The sequence below is a fragment of the Gossypium raimondii genome, chromosome 11 (genome assembly GCF_025698545.1).
Source record: "Gossypium raimondii isolate GPD5lz chromosome 11, ASM2569854v1, whole genome shotgun sequence".
Classification (NCBI taxonomy): domain Eukaryota; kingdom Viridiplantae; phylum Streptophyta; class Magnoliopsida; order Malvales; family Malvaceae; genus Gossypium; species Gossypium raimondii.
In genome coordinates this window covers 34,147,406-34,162,438 of record NC_068575.1, presented here as the reverse complement: position 1 = coordinate 34,162,438, position 15,033 = coordinate 34,147,406, and the positions used below count along the sequence as shown (strand labels likewise).

The 15,033-nt window shown below is 30.4% G+C and overlaps 1 protein-coding gene across 1 annotated transcript; it reads left to right on the top strand.

Annotated features, from left to right (window-relative positions):
* The first annotated feature begins 3,182 nt into the window (after positions 1-3,182).
* Positions 3,183-7,529, top strand: LOC105804130 (probable mannitol dehydrogenase). The gene is made up of 5 exons (XM_012636621.2): positions 3,183-3,434; positions 3,645-3,758; positions 6,347-6,860; positions 6,936-7,089; positions 7,185-7,529. Exons 1-5 carry the CDS (start codon positions 3,214-3,216, stop codon positions 7,397-7,399), a joined length of 1,218 nt encoding a protein of 405 aa, XP_012492075.1. The 5' UTR covers positions 3,183-3,213; the 3' UTR covers positions 7,400-7,529.
* The last annotated feature ends 7,504 nt before the right edge of the window (positions 7,530-15,033 follow it).

Below are 15,033 nucleotides of genomic sequence, written 5' to 3'. Positions count from 1 at the left end.
TGAGAACATCTACTGAATTCAAGCCTGGCCATTCTGTAAGTTTTCCTCTTTCTACTTTCAAATTTTCTTATTGGGGAAATATCATCTAATAATTTTTGATTTCTCACTTCTTTTAATCCCACCTTTTGCAGTATGGTCACTTATTGCCAAATCCACAATATTACTAGTTCAGCACATCATTTGTTGTGATTTTTTTGCAACATATGCTTATGATTTTGATTTCGCTAATAATGTTGGATTTTACAGATATTAATTACTCATTACAATTTCGTTCTTTGGCTGCCACAGTCAATATTACTAGTATTTTTTATTGTTGAATCTGATGGACATACATTCTGGACTATTTTGCTCTAGAATGTAGGGACTTCATCTGGCATAGAATCTTATAACTTAGTATTCTACTTTCTTTGAGTTCTCTTGATTCAATAAAATATATTCATTATGCTCAGATTTGTAATATGTAAATTGTTACAGATTATACAATGTTATTATGATTATATATATTTTTCTCATTATATTAGTTTCTTGCCTGCACCAGATGGGCCCACCTAAATGCTTGAAACATGCTCCCTTCAAGTGTTTTGTGGTTGTGCTACCTTTTTTTGTTGATAGCAATTTGTGGAGCATTAATATTATATTATTTAGATATTTTAATCTCCTTTTTCCTTTGCAGACATTCTTCTGAACTACCTATGGTGCAGATTGCATTTCAGTACACTGTTGTTGTGCCCCCTGAGGAACTCTCGAGTTTGGGATTGGTGTCTTCTAGTAGGACTTAACAAAAAGTCTGTATTACATGGATCATTGTACTTATTCCCTTGTTCATTACCAAATTTCAGTACTCCCCAAACCAAATGGTTGGAGTTGGTATTAGAGTTTAATTTGTAAAACATAGATAAATGTAGGCATTGAGAAACCATTTTTTTTGTTAGAACATCAAATACATATGTAACTTTTGTTAATATATGAGTATTATATTTGGATGTGAAATATAATTCTCAAGTTACTTATTACTTCTAGTATTTTGTTTTTATTGTAGAATAATTAAATTATTTGTTTCACTAATAATATTTTAGCACATTCAATATGTATTGTAGTTTAAAAATAATAAAGTACATTACATATAATTTTTATAGTATTATATATTATGATTTTAGTAAATTCATATAAGAATAATTATATTAAGAATTTCATTAAATTATGTTTTTTTAAAAATTTATTTAATAATAATTAGGTTAAAATATGATTAAATTATTTATTATTTATATTAATAATCTTATTAAAATTTAATAACAATAACAATAATCATGAACCTACAAAAAATTTTGCTAAGGGTATTTTAGTCATTTTAGTTTTTTTCCTTATGCTATTACAACATCATTCCATTCAACCAAACACAAGAATACCATTACAGTTCCATTCCATTCCATTCAACCAAATAATTGAATTACTATTACAGCTCTATTCCATTACAGCTCTATTCCATTACAGCTAGGGGTGAGCATTCGATCGAATCGAATCGAATCGAAATTTTTGAGTTAATCGAGTTTTCGAATCTCATTTTATCATCCTAACTTTATTTGAAGTTTTCTCGAATCGAGTCGAGTGAGATGGAATTCGAATCGAATATATTTGTTCGAGTTAAATTTTAAAAAATAATTTTGGGTCCTTGTAACCATTGTCACCCATCGTAATAAAATTTGTCCACCTTAATCAAATTTTTATTAACTTTCATCACTTCATAATTTATTTATTAATTTTTATATATTGGTTAGCTTCTTTGCTTGCTTAGTTGTTTCAATTATCTTGATTCTTGTCACTATGTATTTTAGAATTAAAAATATATTAAATGTAAAAATATGATTTTTTAATAAAAGTTATTTTAAAATAAAATATGAAATTGATACCAATATAAAATTTTAACACGAATATTTTATGACATAATTAATAATTCAATTTTAATATAAATATTCAATATGACTAAACAATTCAATAATATAAATAATATAAAATATGAAATTTAATTTAATAATATAAATAGTAGATATAAATTTATTACTATTTATGTTTAGTGCTTTTTTTGGATAATTTTGATTTTTTATTTGAGAGTAAAGGGTGAGAAGTAAAAGTTTAGGGGAAAAATAAAAAGTTTTGGGGAATAAAAGTTTGAGGGAAAGTAAACATGGGAAGTAAAATTTTGGAGGGAAAATATTAAAAAATTTGGAGGGGGAGGGTTTGGGATAGATGAGAGGTGGGATGGGAAGGGAATAAAAGTTTTAGGGGAAAAGTGGGAGGGAGTAAAAATTTTGGGGGAAAATAAAAGGTTTTGAGGGTTTTTGGGAGTAAAATTTTGAGAAAAAATAAATGGGGGAGTAAAATTTTGGTGGGAAATAGATTTTGGGTAGATTGGGGGGTTGAGAGGGGAGGGGAGTAAAAGTTTTGAGGGGAAAGTGGGAAGGAGTAAAAGTTTTGAGGGAAAAGTAAAAAGGTTTGGGAGTTTGGGGTAAAAATGTAAAATATTATAGTTTAATATTCGAATTATTCGAATTATTCGAGTTATTCAAATTTGAAAACTCAACTCGATTCGAATTCGAAATTCGAAAAAAATATTCGAGTTGATTCGAATAACTCGATTAACTCGAATAACTCGATTCGTTTAACTCGAAATTCTATTTTTTTTTTCGAGTCGAATCGAGTTTTGCTCACCCCTAATTACAGCTAACCAAACGTGCCCTTAGAATTTGATCTTTTTATTTTTTAAAATTAAAAATTTTAGATTCAATTGTTAATTTTACATTCTAATTTTTTTAAATAATCATTTGATAGTCATGTGACAAAAATAGAATTGTAATAGATTCAAATTTAAAAGAGAATTTTAATGATATTAACAATTCTTAAAATCCACGTAAATAATTTAATTATAATAAAATATTTAAACTAAGTAATTAGATACCAAATTATGTTAAAAGATATAAATCTTAAATCTTAAATTTGAGTGTAATAAAAAATTAAAATTAAAATTTGATGATTTTATATAACCAAAAAAATAAAGAGACGAAAGTAAAAAAGGCTACATACATGTCAAAGAAGGAAAGTCTTTTAGAACTTCCTAGATTTTATAATAATCAAAGAAAAATGCAATATTCCAATAAAAAATCAAATTTTATTGATAGTCTCTGCTTTTTAGTCCGCAATGAGCTCAGATGTGATGTCATGTGTCACCATACAAAATCCTTCAAAAGAGTACTAAGCATTTGCTATTATCATTACCCATCAAAACACCCAGGTACAGAAGCACTAACATTTTCTCTTTGGCTTACCAACCTTGGATCTGAAATGGCAAAGTCACCCGAAGAAGAACACCCTGTCAAGACCTTTGGCTGGGCTGCAACGGACCCATCTGGTCATCTCTCTCCTTTCACCTTCTCCAGAAGGTTATTTTCACAGTTTAAGCTTTCTGACAGATGCATGCTTAAGTCTTAACTCGTTCTACTCTTGTTGTTCCATGAAATTTAATTTAATGTTGCCTTTTGCATTTTAATCTTTGTGATAATTCTCTTTTATAGCATTTACTTAGTCTGATTTCAAAGGGATTAAAGGTGATGATGATTTTATTTTGAGTTGTGATGAACTGGTGAGTGCAGGGTAACTGGTGAAGAAGATGTGAGGTTTAAGGTGCTGTATTGTGGGATTTGTCATTCTGACCTTCACAGTATCAAGAATGAATGGGGCTCCTCCAACTACCCCATGGTTCCTGGGTCAGTCACTCCCCTCCTACCTTTTACCATCTCTTTCTTCATCATCTCTTGTTATTAATCCATTCTTCTTCTTTCCTTTTTTTTTTATAAAAGCAAGAAAAGCTCCATATACATGATAGCTGAGTCAATTATAACTCATAAAATATAGTATCTTAACCTACAAACTTGTTTCACATTTAAAATATGTGGTCCACATATCACAAAAATTATAATTATTAACTGTTGGAACGTAACAAACCCTTAAAAATAGAATTTAAAGATTAATTATTTCGCATTTAACTCTAACCCTGCTGAAAGGATTTCAAATTAGAGAGATAAACCCTAAAAATAAATTAGTAAAGCTTGACTTCAGAATTTTGAACTTATTACTTTATTTATAAAACTTGAATTCCATTTACCCCCAAGATAAAATAGGATAACATTTTATTGGTAGTGGAACACTGGATCGTACCTGATTTCTGAAAGTAACCCTACCTGTCTATTTAATGACAAGGAAACACCGAAATCCCAACTCCTCTGTTACTATTGAAGAAATTCCATCTCTATTTTATGATAGAATCAAATACAAATGCGTACATAAATTATTGTATAAAAAATATATCATCATACATAAAATGAACAAGTAATTGCATGGCTAATGCCTGTTGGTGTTATCTGTATGACATGAAATTGGATGTCAATTAAAGTATTATTATTGGACCGACCAAAATTGAGGAATCACAATAATATCCAGCCATTTGTCTCTCAATGCGCGTTACGTTAGTCGTTCTATGTCCACTACGGTTTCTATCTGACTAATTCCCACCTATATTTTAATTGTGGTTACAAATTTGTTGTCCCGTCAAATGATGCTGTGTCAAGTTTTGAACCGTTTCTTAATGTATATGAACTGATAAGTGAGAGAGTCATGAACTTCGGCCACCAGTACTAACTACACTTTGACCACTTTATTTTGATGACTCAAATTTGCTTGAAGTTGTTTTATGGAGGCAAGAAAGTCCACGTTCATTTGTTTTCTAACATAAAGTCGAGTTTAGGTCTCAACGTTAATATTTTTTAATTTAATTTTTATTATTTTTTAATAGAAATATTGGTTAAAACATTAAATTTTTTAACATGACATCCCACATACTAATCCATCATGCTTCTTTAAAAAAAATCATGAGCTTTTTATATTTTATATTTTTGAATAATTTTAAAATTTTAAATTATTTATTAACATGACATATAAGATAAATATTATCATGTTAACATAAAATATACATGAATTGTCACAAAATCATCATTAAAATTAATATTTTTAGTCAGCATTTCTATTAAAATAATCAATTTGACTAAAATGTTTAATGATTAAAAAATTAAATTAACAAATATAAAAATAAAAACCTTGAAAGTTAAATTTCACATTACGTCTTTATTTTTAATATTATATTTAGAATTTAATTAATACTAGTAAATTAAAGAGTTTAGTTTAGATTAAAATATTCTGATTTACATTTTAGGTATCCAATAATAGAGGATAATTGTCGTGCTTAACCAATCATTACCTATTTTCTTCTCCAAAATTGTATTAATAAAATATACTTCAACTTTTATAACTTCTATTGAAAAACAAATAAAATCTTTCAACTTCTTATAACTCTACTTAAAATGAAATTTTAAACACTAAATCTTACTCAACCTAAATCTCTATCTTAGGTCCAACTTTTAAACCCTAAATATAAGCTTGAAGCCTAATTTGACTATATTTTTAAGGAGACTATTTAGTTTTTCCGTCCATTTGGTTATTTTTCTAATTAAATCGATTTAATTCACCATAATCAATCCAACTAAATTTGAGTTCAAGAACCGATATAATTAAATTGATTTACAGTTATTTTAACTGAATTTAATTATTGGCTTAAATAATATATTTATTTTATATATTATAAATTAAAAATATGTTTTTAAATAATAAAAATATTAAATTAAGTTGGTTTTTTAAAATTCAAAAAATAATCAACAAAACTAAACCTATAACTAAGTTTAGTCGCTTTTCTCGATTTTGAACAAAAATTGCTCTCGCCTATATATTCTAGCCCTTAAATCTTAATCAATCTCATATCCTAATTTTTTTTTTGAAAGTTTCATTAATGTTACAATTAAAATAATGATACAAATAGAAATCTCAAATTAGTAGAATCAAACTATTTTAACACATTCAAGTACAAAGAGATTCGAACAAGTAAAATCAAATTATTATAGCATAAATTGATTAAAAAGTCTATTAACTCAATTAAAACCCACAAATGACATATAATTACACATAACTAATTTAGAAAGTTAATTTTATTATGGGTTAATTTTATGTAATTAAGATTAAAATATTGTTAAAGAAAAATAGATGGAGAGCCTAATAATTAAGAATTCTTTTTAAAAACAAAATGAAGAGCTCTGAAAGTGATTTCTCTCTATATTTTAAAGTCCTAGTAGAAGTAAAATAAAAAAATTATATATTTTACTTATAAAATCATTTATTTATTTAGACCATTTCTTTTTAATAGCTACATCTTCATCGAGATATAACACAAAGTGCCCATAATTTGCAGGCATGAAATAGTAGGGGAAGTGACAGAAGTAGGCAGCAAAGTGGAAAAGGTTAAGGTGGGAGATAAAGTGGGTGTGGGATGCATGGTCGGAGCTTGCCACAGCTGCGATAGTTGTGCAAACGACCTTGAAAATTACTGCCCTAAACTCATATTAACCTACAATGGGATTTACTACGATGGAACCATAACTTATGGAGGCTATTCAGATTCAATGGTCGCCAATGAACGCTACGTTGTTCGTATCCCTGACGGCATGCCCCTTGACTCTGCAGCTCCTTTGCTTTGTGCTGGAATCACTGTTTACAGTCCTTTGAAATACTTCGGATTAGGTGAACCTGGAAAGCATATCGGCATTGTTGGCCTTGGTGGTCTTGGTCATGTTGCTGTTAAATTTGCCAAGGCTTTGGGGTCCAAAGTGACTGTAATTAGCACTTCTCCTAATAAGAAGGCTGAAGCCTTGGAACATCTCGGTGCTGACTCTTTTTTGGTTAGCCGTGACCAAGACGAACTACAGGTAATTGTGTGCACTTACTCCTACTTTTACTAAAAGAAATTTTAGAAATGATTTTACTTTTTCGGGTTGGAGCAGGCTGCCATGGGTACGTTTGATGGAATTATAGACACAGTCTCTGCTACTCATCCAATTATGCCACTGCTTGGTCTGCTAAAATCCCATGGGAAACTTATTATGGTTGGTGCACCCTACGAGCCACTTGAGGTACCTGCATTTTCGTTGATCATAGGTAAGCAGAAAAAAGCATTTAATTAACACTAGTCTTGGAGTTTGAATTCGAGTATAAAGCTGACAAGTAATTTATATATTTGTGATAAAAAACAGGAAGGAAGACGATGGCTGGAAGTGGTATCGGAGGAATGAAAGAGACACAAGAGATGATTGATTTCGCAGCTAAACACAACATAAAAGCAGATATTGAAGTTATATCCATGGATTATGTGAACAAAGCGATGGAGAGGCTTGAACAGGCTGATGTCAGATACAGATTTGTAATTGACATTGGAAACACCTTGGCTGCCACCAAGCCTTCAAGTTGAAAACCACTAATCCGTTGCTTTGAAATGCTCGGATGTTGCAGTAGTTTCGTGGTTGAATGTCGTTTGCTTAAACAGACTTTGGTATGCTATGCTTAGAACAATCGATGAATAAAGAGTGCAGAATGCTTCATGTCCGGAGCTTTTATTTTAATACACAAATAAATGTTGAACTATCCAAATATAGACGATAAGAGTAATAGTCATAATTGAATCATACCAAAATCGGTTTATTAGAATTTACATTCATTTCACTTAATCGGACTGGATTACATTATGATCCATTTATGAAGGCCTCTGCCCTTGCAACATCACGTGAAGAACATATAAAAACCAAAAGTATTACTGGTGTTGCCATTTTGTTGTGTAATAACATATAGGAAGCAGAGCTTTAAGAGGTGGGCTTCAACGTGTTCCCAATGTCAATTACAAATTGATATTTGACATCTGTTTTGAGAAGGCGTTCCATGATAGTGTTCACGTAATCAATTGGTGTGGTGTAAGTTCAATGTCTGGTTTTATGCTTTGTTTAGCTACGAAATCAATCATCTCCTAGTCTCTCTTATCTCTCCAATCAAACTTCCTCCTATTATCTTCCTCCCTGCCAATTTTAATGTAAAAATCACATAGTATTATTTGAATATGCATATGGTGAAGTCGAGCCTCATTCATTCTTTTTAGAGAGCATATATTCACCATAAATTCTTACCATCTGGAGCACCAACAAGTGTCACGGGCTACAGTTCAAAACCTGTGACCATCGCATCAAATATATCTCATGGAGGTTTATCATTTAGATGGAAATTATTTGGCTCACAAGAACTGGCACGATTCAAGGAGCTGTTGGAAAAACCTGTCAGATTCAAGTCTAAGTAGACCAATGATAAAGATATGACAACATTGACTACCTTGGTAAATAGAGAAACTAATCTTAGAAGATCAAGGGGAATCATATCTTATAAGATTATATTGTATTTGATTATATAAAATGATTATGTAAAATTCCTAGGGCTAATCTTGTTCGTCGATGTAACTTGTTCTAAACTGTCGGTTTTAGGGGAGCTCAACTATAAATAGAGAGTCTCCCCCTCACTTGTAATTTATTTCATTCTTTTATTGTTTCTTATATTATTTGGGAGAAAGTAATACAATTGAGAGCATTTACACAAACACCTCTCGTGCTTAGTTTTCTGTGGCTTTCTGTTCTTTTGTACTTCTTTTGATTTGTATTGCTTCTACTATATAAATTGGTGCATTAGAGGAATTCTTTATGAATTCTCAATTGTTTGGTGGTTAAGCTGACTTAGGCGTGTTTGCGTCGAAAGGATTACCTAAGGCCACATAGAATCTGTGACACAATAACAAGCTTCCTGTGAGTCTTCAGCAACCCAAGCAAAGGCAACAAGGGATGTTGAGCAGATACTGTGTCGATGATGCCATCCAACGTACCATTAGCAGCCTAAACACAATAAACATATATTATATATAAATCCAATAATTCACTAAGCACATACATATTATCCATCATGCAATTAACAATCATGCGTATTCAAGTTTAAATCTAATCAATCAATCAAACACAAACTCAATTATTCTAATCTCATTTTTATGATGTGTCAAGATTTAATAAAATCGTTAAAAACCACAAAATATCCCAAAAATATCAAAACTTAGAAAATAAAAAAATCATAATCTTTTGTGAAAATCATAAAATAAAATATTTTAAAAATTATAACTATGCAAAACTCCTTTCAAAATTAAAAAGTTTCAGAAAAATTTCGCATACCTATAATTTTAAAACTATTTTTATAATTTTCAAAAATAAATTATGATATTTTTATTTTATAAATTTCTAAGTAATATTTTTGGATTTGACGATTTTGCATTTTTAATGGTATTTTAAGTTTTGTTATATTTTTTATAATTTTAAGTGAATTTTTTATTTTTATTGACATGTGGCAACATGTTATTAGTTTGTCTATTTTTTATTGAAAATTTAGATTGAGGTAATTGAGATTACAAGATTAAAATACTAGGGTCAAATTGATAGCAAAAATAAATATAAAGACCAAACTGAAAAAAATAGTATTGATAGTAATAATTTAACCAGATTTATTACGCTTTTATTTTCTTTAACTAGATTTTGTAAGAAAACCTTCAAATTTTGATAAAAAAATCATATCATTTAAAATTTATAAAATTCAAAGGTATCCATAAATTTTAAAAACACCTTTGATAGAAAATTATTTAAGATTGATGGCTTAATATAAATATCTATAATATATATAAAAGTATGAATTTGAAAAAAATTTAAAGCGACGAGAAAATTTTTTATCATATTATTAAATTGGCATCCAAATATATTTATGATTTAATTCAAAATAATTAATTAATATTTAAATATTTTTAAATTCTTGATAAAAGTAAATTTGATTCTCGAATATTCCACTCAATAAAGTTATTTCATTGTAATTTAATAATTAATTATGATTCCATATAAATGTAAGTAAATTATCGATATTGATTATATCATATTAATCGAGTTGGTATCACGGGTCAACTCTATACCAACTCATTTGTGAAATTATTAAAGTACTCTTATTTTTAAGGGTAACTAATATTATTATAAGGGTATTTTTATACTTTTCATTATTTTATATAAAGTTCAAATAAAACAACTGAAAAATATTATTTGGAAATTGAATACAAAACCAACAAATTCATATAAAAAACCTTTACAACTTTATGATGATTATCTGTGGATATATTTTTATAAATATATCTTTTAATATAAATATTTTCATTTACTCACATTGTAAGTGTGATAAAATCTAATATTTATAATAATATTACTTGAAATAATATAGACAAACCCTTATTTTCAATATTAACAACTCAAATAGAGGTGCTCATGGACCAGGCGGCCCGGCCCGGCCCGACGGCCCGCCCGAAATATGGGAGGGTTTGGGTAAAAATATAGGCCCGAAATATGGGTTTGGGCAAAAAAACGAGGCCCGTTTAGAAAATGGGCCAGGCCTCGGGCACCACTTTTTTGGCCCGAGCCCGGCCCGGCCAGGTCCAATATAATAAATATATTTATTTTTTAAATTTTTTTAATTTTAAAATATTTTAAAATACTTTTTTATTATTTTTAATTTTAAAATATTTTTAAAATACTTTTAAATTTTTTAATTTTAAAATATTTTAAAATACTTTTTAATTTTAAAATAAATTTTGGTATTTATTAAAAATGGGCGGGCAGGCCGGGCCGATCCGGGCCAGGGCTTATGATTTTTTCCAGTAGGGCAGGTAAAATTTCAGCCCATATTTGGTGGTAGGGCCGAGGAGCTAAAATTTTTATGGGCCGGCCGAACCCGACCCAAATTTCCACCCATTAGCACCTCTAAACTCAAAATGGGAAAAATAAATAAATGGATTTTGAGGGGGTTAGTACCAATAAAGGCCCATTTTTGAAATTATTTATGGAAATGGGCCATTTCAAAAAATAATAACGGGAATGGACCAAAAACCCAAAAACGAACTGATGTGGACGCGTTTTCAGGGAAAAACCCAGAAAAATGCTTCCACGTCAGTGCTTTTTTCCTTATGTCAGGCAAAAGCGCGCTGACATGGACGCGTTTTTGTAAAAAGCGCTGACGATGACGCGCTTTTGGTTGTGTAATCCATAGTGGGTTATTTGCAAAATAGGGCCTAGGTTTAGGTTTTTTGGATTTGATTAGGTTTTATGAAAAATTAAATTAGGGTATTATGTTTTTAATTGTATAGGGTTTTAAGGTTTAGGAAAAATTAAATTAGGGTATTAGGTTTTTAATTGTTTAGGGTTTCTGGGCTTAATTAGGGTTTAGGAAAAATTAAATTAGGGTATTAGGTTTTTAATTGTTTAAGGTTTTGGGGTTTGATTAGGGTTTAGGAACTTTTAAATTACGGTATTAAGTTTTTAATTGTTTAGGGTTTTGGGTTTGATTAAGGATTAGAAAAAATTAAATTAGGGTATTAGGTTTTAATTGTTTAAGGTTTAATTACTTTTAATTGCTAAGCATTGTTATGGGAAAAATAATTTTGACTAGATGGGTTTTGAAAAAAATAAAGTTGTCGTGATATGTTTTGAAAAAATTATTTTAACAAGATGAATTTGTTTTTCTTTTTTTTGAAGAAATGCTCTAAGTAGGATGCACAGTCAGTAATATATTTGTACAAAATATTCAAAAGAACTTCTTTTTTATTAAATGAAATAATATAAAAACAATTTGTACAAAAATATTAAAAAAATAAATCAATGCATGTGCCAGTTGGAATCAGTGCCACATGGGAGTGGTCGACAGTTATGCTCTAGATTCCTTCTTGGTTCAGCTTCTGGCCGGGGTTGTGGTTTTTCGGGATCAACTTCTAGTTGTAGGTGTTGGGAAGATGGCCCACCTTGATAGAACAAAGATTGCAGAAGTGTTTGCATCACTCACGGTGAATGAGTGTAACCAGCTTGAATCCCATAAGACGATGGGGATTGAAAATGAGTTGAGCTCCCCGATGGTGCCTTATGTGGTCCCTCCTACGACGATGGCCTATATATTATTGGTTGAGTCGGAGTCATCGAGAATGAGATGCACCGGGCCATACATTCCAACTTGGCATATGAGTGGAAAAAGGATACACATAATGGTTAGGATACTTACCTTGCATAATCTAAAGGGGCTATGGTATGGGCATCGTCGCTTGCTTTATTGAGGCCGGTGATTGTGTGGGCGTTGTTAATGGGCCAACCTCGCCGTCCCTTATCCTTGGATTTAAAGGGTCCCGTCGTTCCCTTTCGATACGGATTTGCTGATGCCTCTCATCTTCTGAAAGCAAATATGGCTTGTCATGAATCTTAAACCATGACATATAATCTAGATCACACGCTAACTCTGGAACAATAATCGGTTCATGAGTAGGTATATTATCATATCGATTTTCCCACATTTCAATATATTCCGAGTGGAAGAGCAACCAATAAGTATTCAGTCACCGTAAGTCAATTTTGTGCTCATCATCAAGCATCTCAGATGTCATGTGAATCGGTTGTTGGAATCTGAATTGCCGTAACACTCTATTCATTTGATATATCTCAACGGTAGCATAGTTGACCAATGGGATCCTAATGTTCCAAATATTTGAATTATATAGGAATTCATTTAGAATTACTGCCCAAATTGTCGGATCCTCGTATGGTGTCCATTGAAACTATATGAACGTGATAAAAATATTAGTTATATACATAATACGAAATACGAAATCGACTATGTTATGTATATATAGTTTAAAATGAAATAAATACTTACATGTGCTTCCGACCATTGGTCTAATAGAAGTTGTATATCTTCAAGAGCGGTAGGTATTCCCCCGTAACTCGGTGAATGGTTCCACCTATTTAAATAAAATTTTAACATCTATTTAATAATTGTAAAATCTAATATAAATTTTACCTTGTTATGAGTGAGAATGTACATGAGTGGTCCACTCGAGGACATAAAAATAGAAAGCGAAACCGAACCCATGATTGTAGCAGTGATAGGCAACCTCCAATTTTGATTTTATTTGGTTGCGTTGCCTGACACATCTCCCAGTACAATGACGCCAACACGGTAGACCCCCAACTGAGTTCGCTAGCTGCTTTAAAATCGATGAGTTTCAGCAGCCACCTCAGATGTACAAGATTTCGTGACTTGTCCGGCATCAAATAACTTCCGATGATATAAAGGATGTATGCCCGAACATATTTTACTCTTTGTACTTCAGTCGAATCATCCCCCGGCACCGGGAATATCTCTCGTAACTAGCTCATATCGATCCAACCTCCATAAATAATATTTGGAATCGCACCCCAAATATTGTAACATATGGCTTCCTAATCAGCAGATTGAGTAGACCCAGTGAGTACGGACCCATCCACCAGTAACCCCAACTATAACTGCATGTCCTCCAAAGTGATGGTACACTCCCCACATAGAAGATGGAATGTGTGCGTCTCGTGTCTCCACCTCTCCACGAACATGCTGATAAGTTTTGAGTCCAACTTGCACTCCAACCTATATTGGCCGCATGCCAAAAACCTGCTTCTCTCAAGTAATTTTTAATTAACGGTGATGGAAGACCAGGTAGATTATGAATAAAACATTGTAACACTTGATCTACCAACTATTATAAAAAAATTATAAAAAATATTAATTAAATTATAAAAATGAAATAAGAAAATTAAATAATCTTAAAAAATAAAATTAACTCTGACCATTTGCATTTGATCGACAGAGATATATTTATCATCGAGACGAATTAATTGCATGGTCATTGTTAAAATGATCAAATTTCTTAGAAATTATAAAAAAAATAATACTAATTCAGACAAAAATAAAAAAAAAATAGAGTGCTTTGAGAGCTTTTTTGAGAAATTTAGAGAGAAATTTGGATCTAATAATAAAATTGGTGTGAAAAATGAGTTGGGGGGATTTTATACTTTATTTCCCTAACCTTTGGGCCCAATGGTCAAATTTTTAAACAGTCGTTGGAGGTGGCCGTTTGGGGATTACACGGCCAAAAGTGCATCCTCGTCAGCGCTTTTTACTAAAGCGTGTCCACGTTAGTGTGCTTTTACTTGACACAAGGAAAAAAGCATTGACGTGGAAGCGTTTTTCTGGGTTTTCCCCTGAAAACATGTCCATGTCAGTACATTTTTGGGTTTTTGGTCCATTCTCGTTAGTATTTTTTGAAATAGCCCATTTTCGTAAATAATTTCGAGAATGGGCTTTTATTGATAATAAACCCGATTTTGAGGCCATGACCAAGTTGTTTTTATGGATTTTTTTTTAATTTCACCCTTGGCTAAGAAAAAGGCGGAGAAGATGAAGAAGGAAGGGGAGGGAAAGGGAAAGAGAGATGAAATTTTATTAATGTTAATTTTATTTTTATTTTTTATTTAATTAAAAAATGACACATGATATAATTTGATTGATTCAAATTTTTTGTTTTTTAATGGGAGTTAGTGGTTGGCACCTAACATAGTAGCATAATAAAATTTTAAGTATTTAAATGAGAAAAATTGCATAGTTTGAGTACTTATCTTTTAATACTAGTTTCAATGTCACATATATTGTATGTGATTTTATGTGTTTATTTTTAATTTATTAAATAATATAATTTTACAATTTTAAAAGTTATACATTTACTAATAAAGTGAGGAGTGGTTGTATTTATAAAAGAAGTTTAGTAATTTTGATAAATAATTGAGAGAATAAAATATTTTAAAAGTGTTGGAAATAAAAAGTGAAAATTTCAAATAAAAAAACATTTACAATTGTTTTATGTTTAGAATTGTATTGAAATTAAAACTATATTTTACCCTAATATTTTATTTTTGGTGAATCATAATAATAGGATAAGGCCAGAACAATAAACATAACTAGCGCGACTAGAACTCAAGTCACACTTGAGGCGATGAACACTCTTAACCATCAAATCATCACATGGGATTCACGCTGATATTTTTAATTGAGATAGCATACTACTTTACATTTAATAAACCTAAATTAAATTATAATTAGATTTAAATGTCAATTAATACATATAAATACAACTATAATAGTATT

Excerpts from the sequence above, each read along its gene's own strand:
- LOC105804130 (XM_012636621.2), top strand. The coding sequence starts at position 3,214 with ATGTGTCACCATACAAAATCCTTCAAAAGAGTACTAAGCATTTGCTAT. Across the intron at positions 6,861-6,935 it reads GTGACCAAGACGAACTACAG|GCTGCCATGGGTACGTTTGA; the intron begins GTAATTGTGTGC and ends GGGTTGGAGCAG. Across the intron at positions 7,090-7,184 it reads TGCATTTTCGTTGATCATAG|GAAGGAAGACGATGGCTGGA; the intron begins GTAAGCAGAAAA and ends GATAAAAAACAG.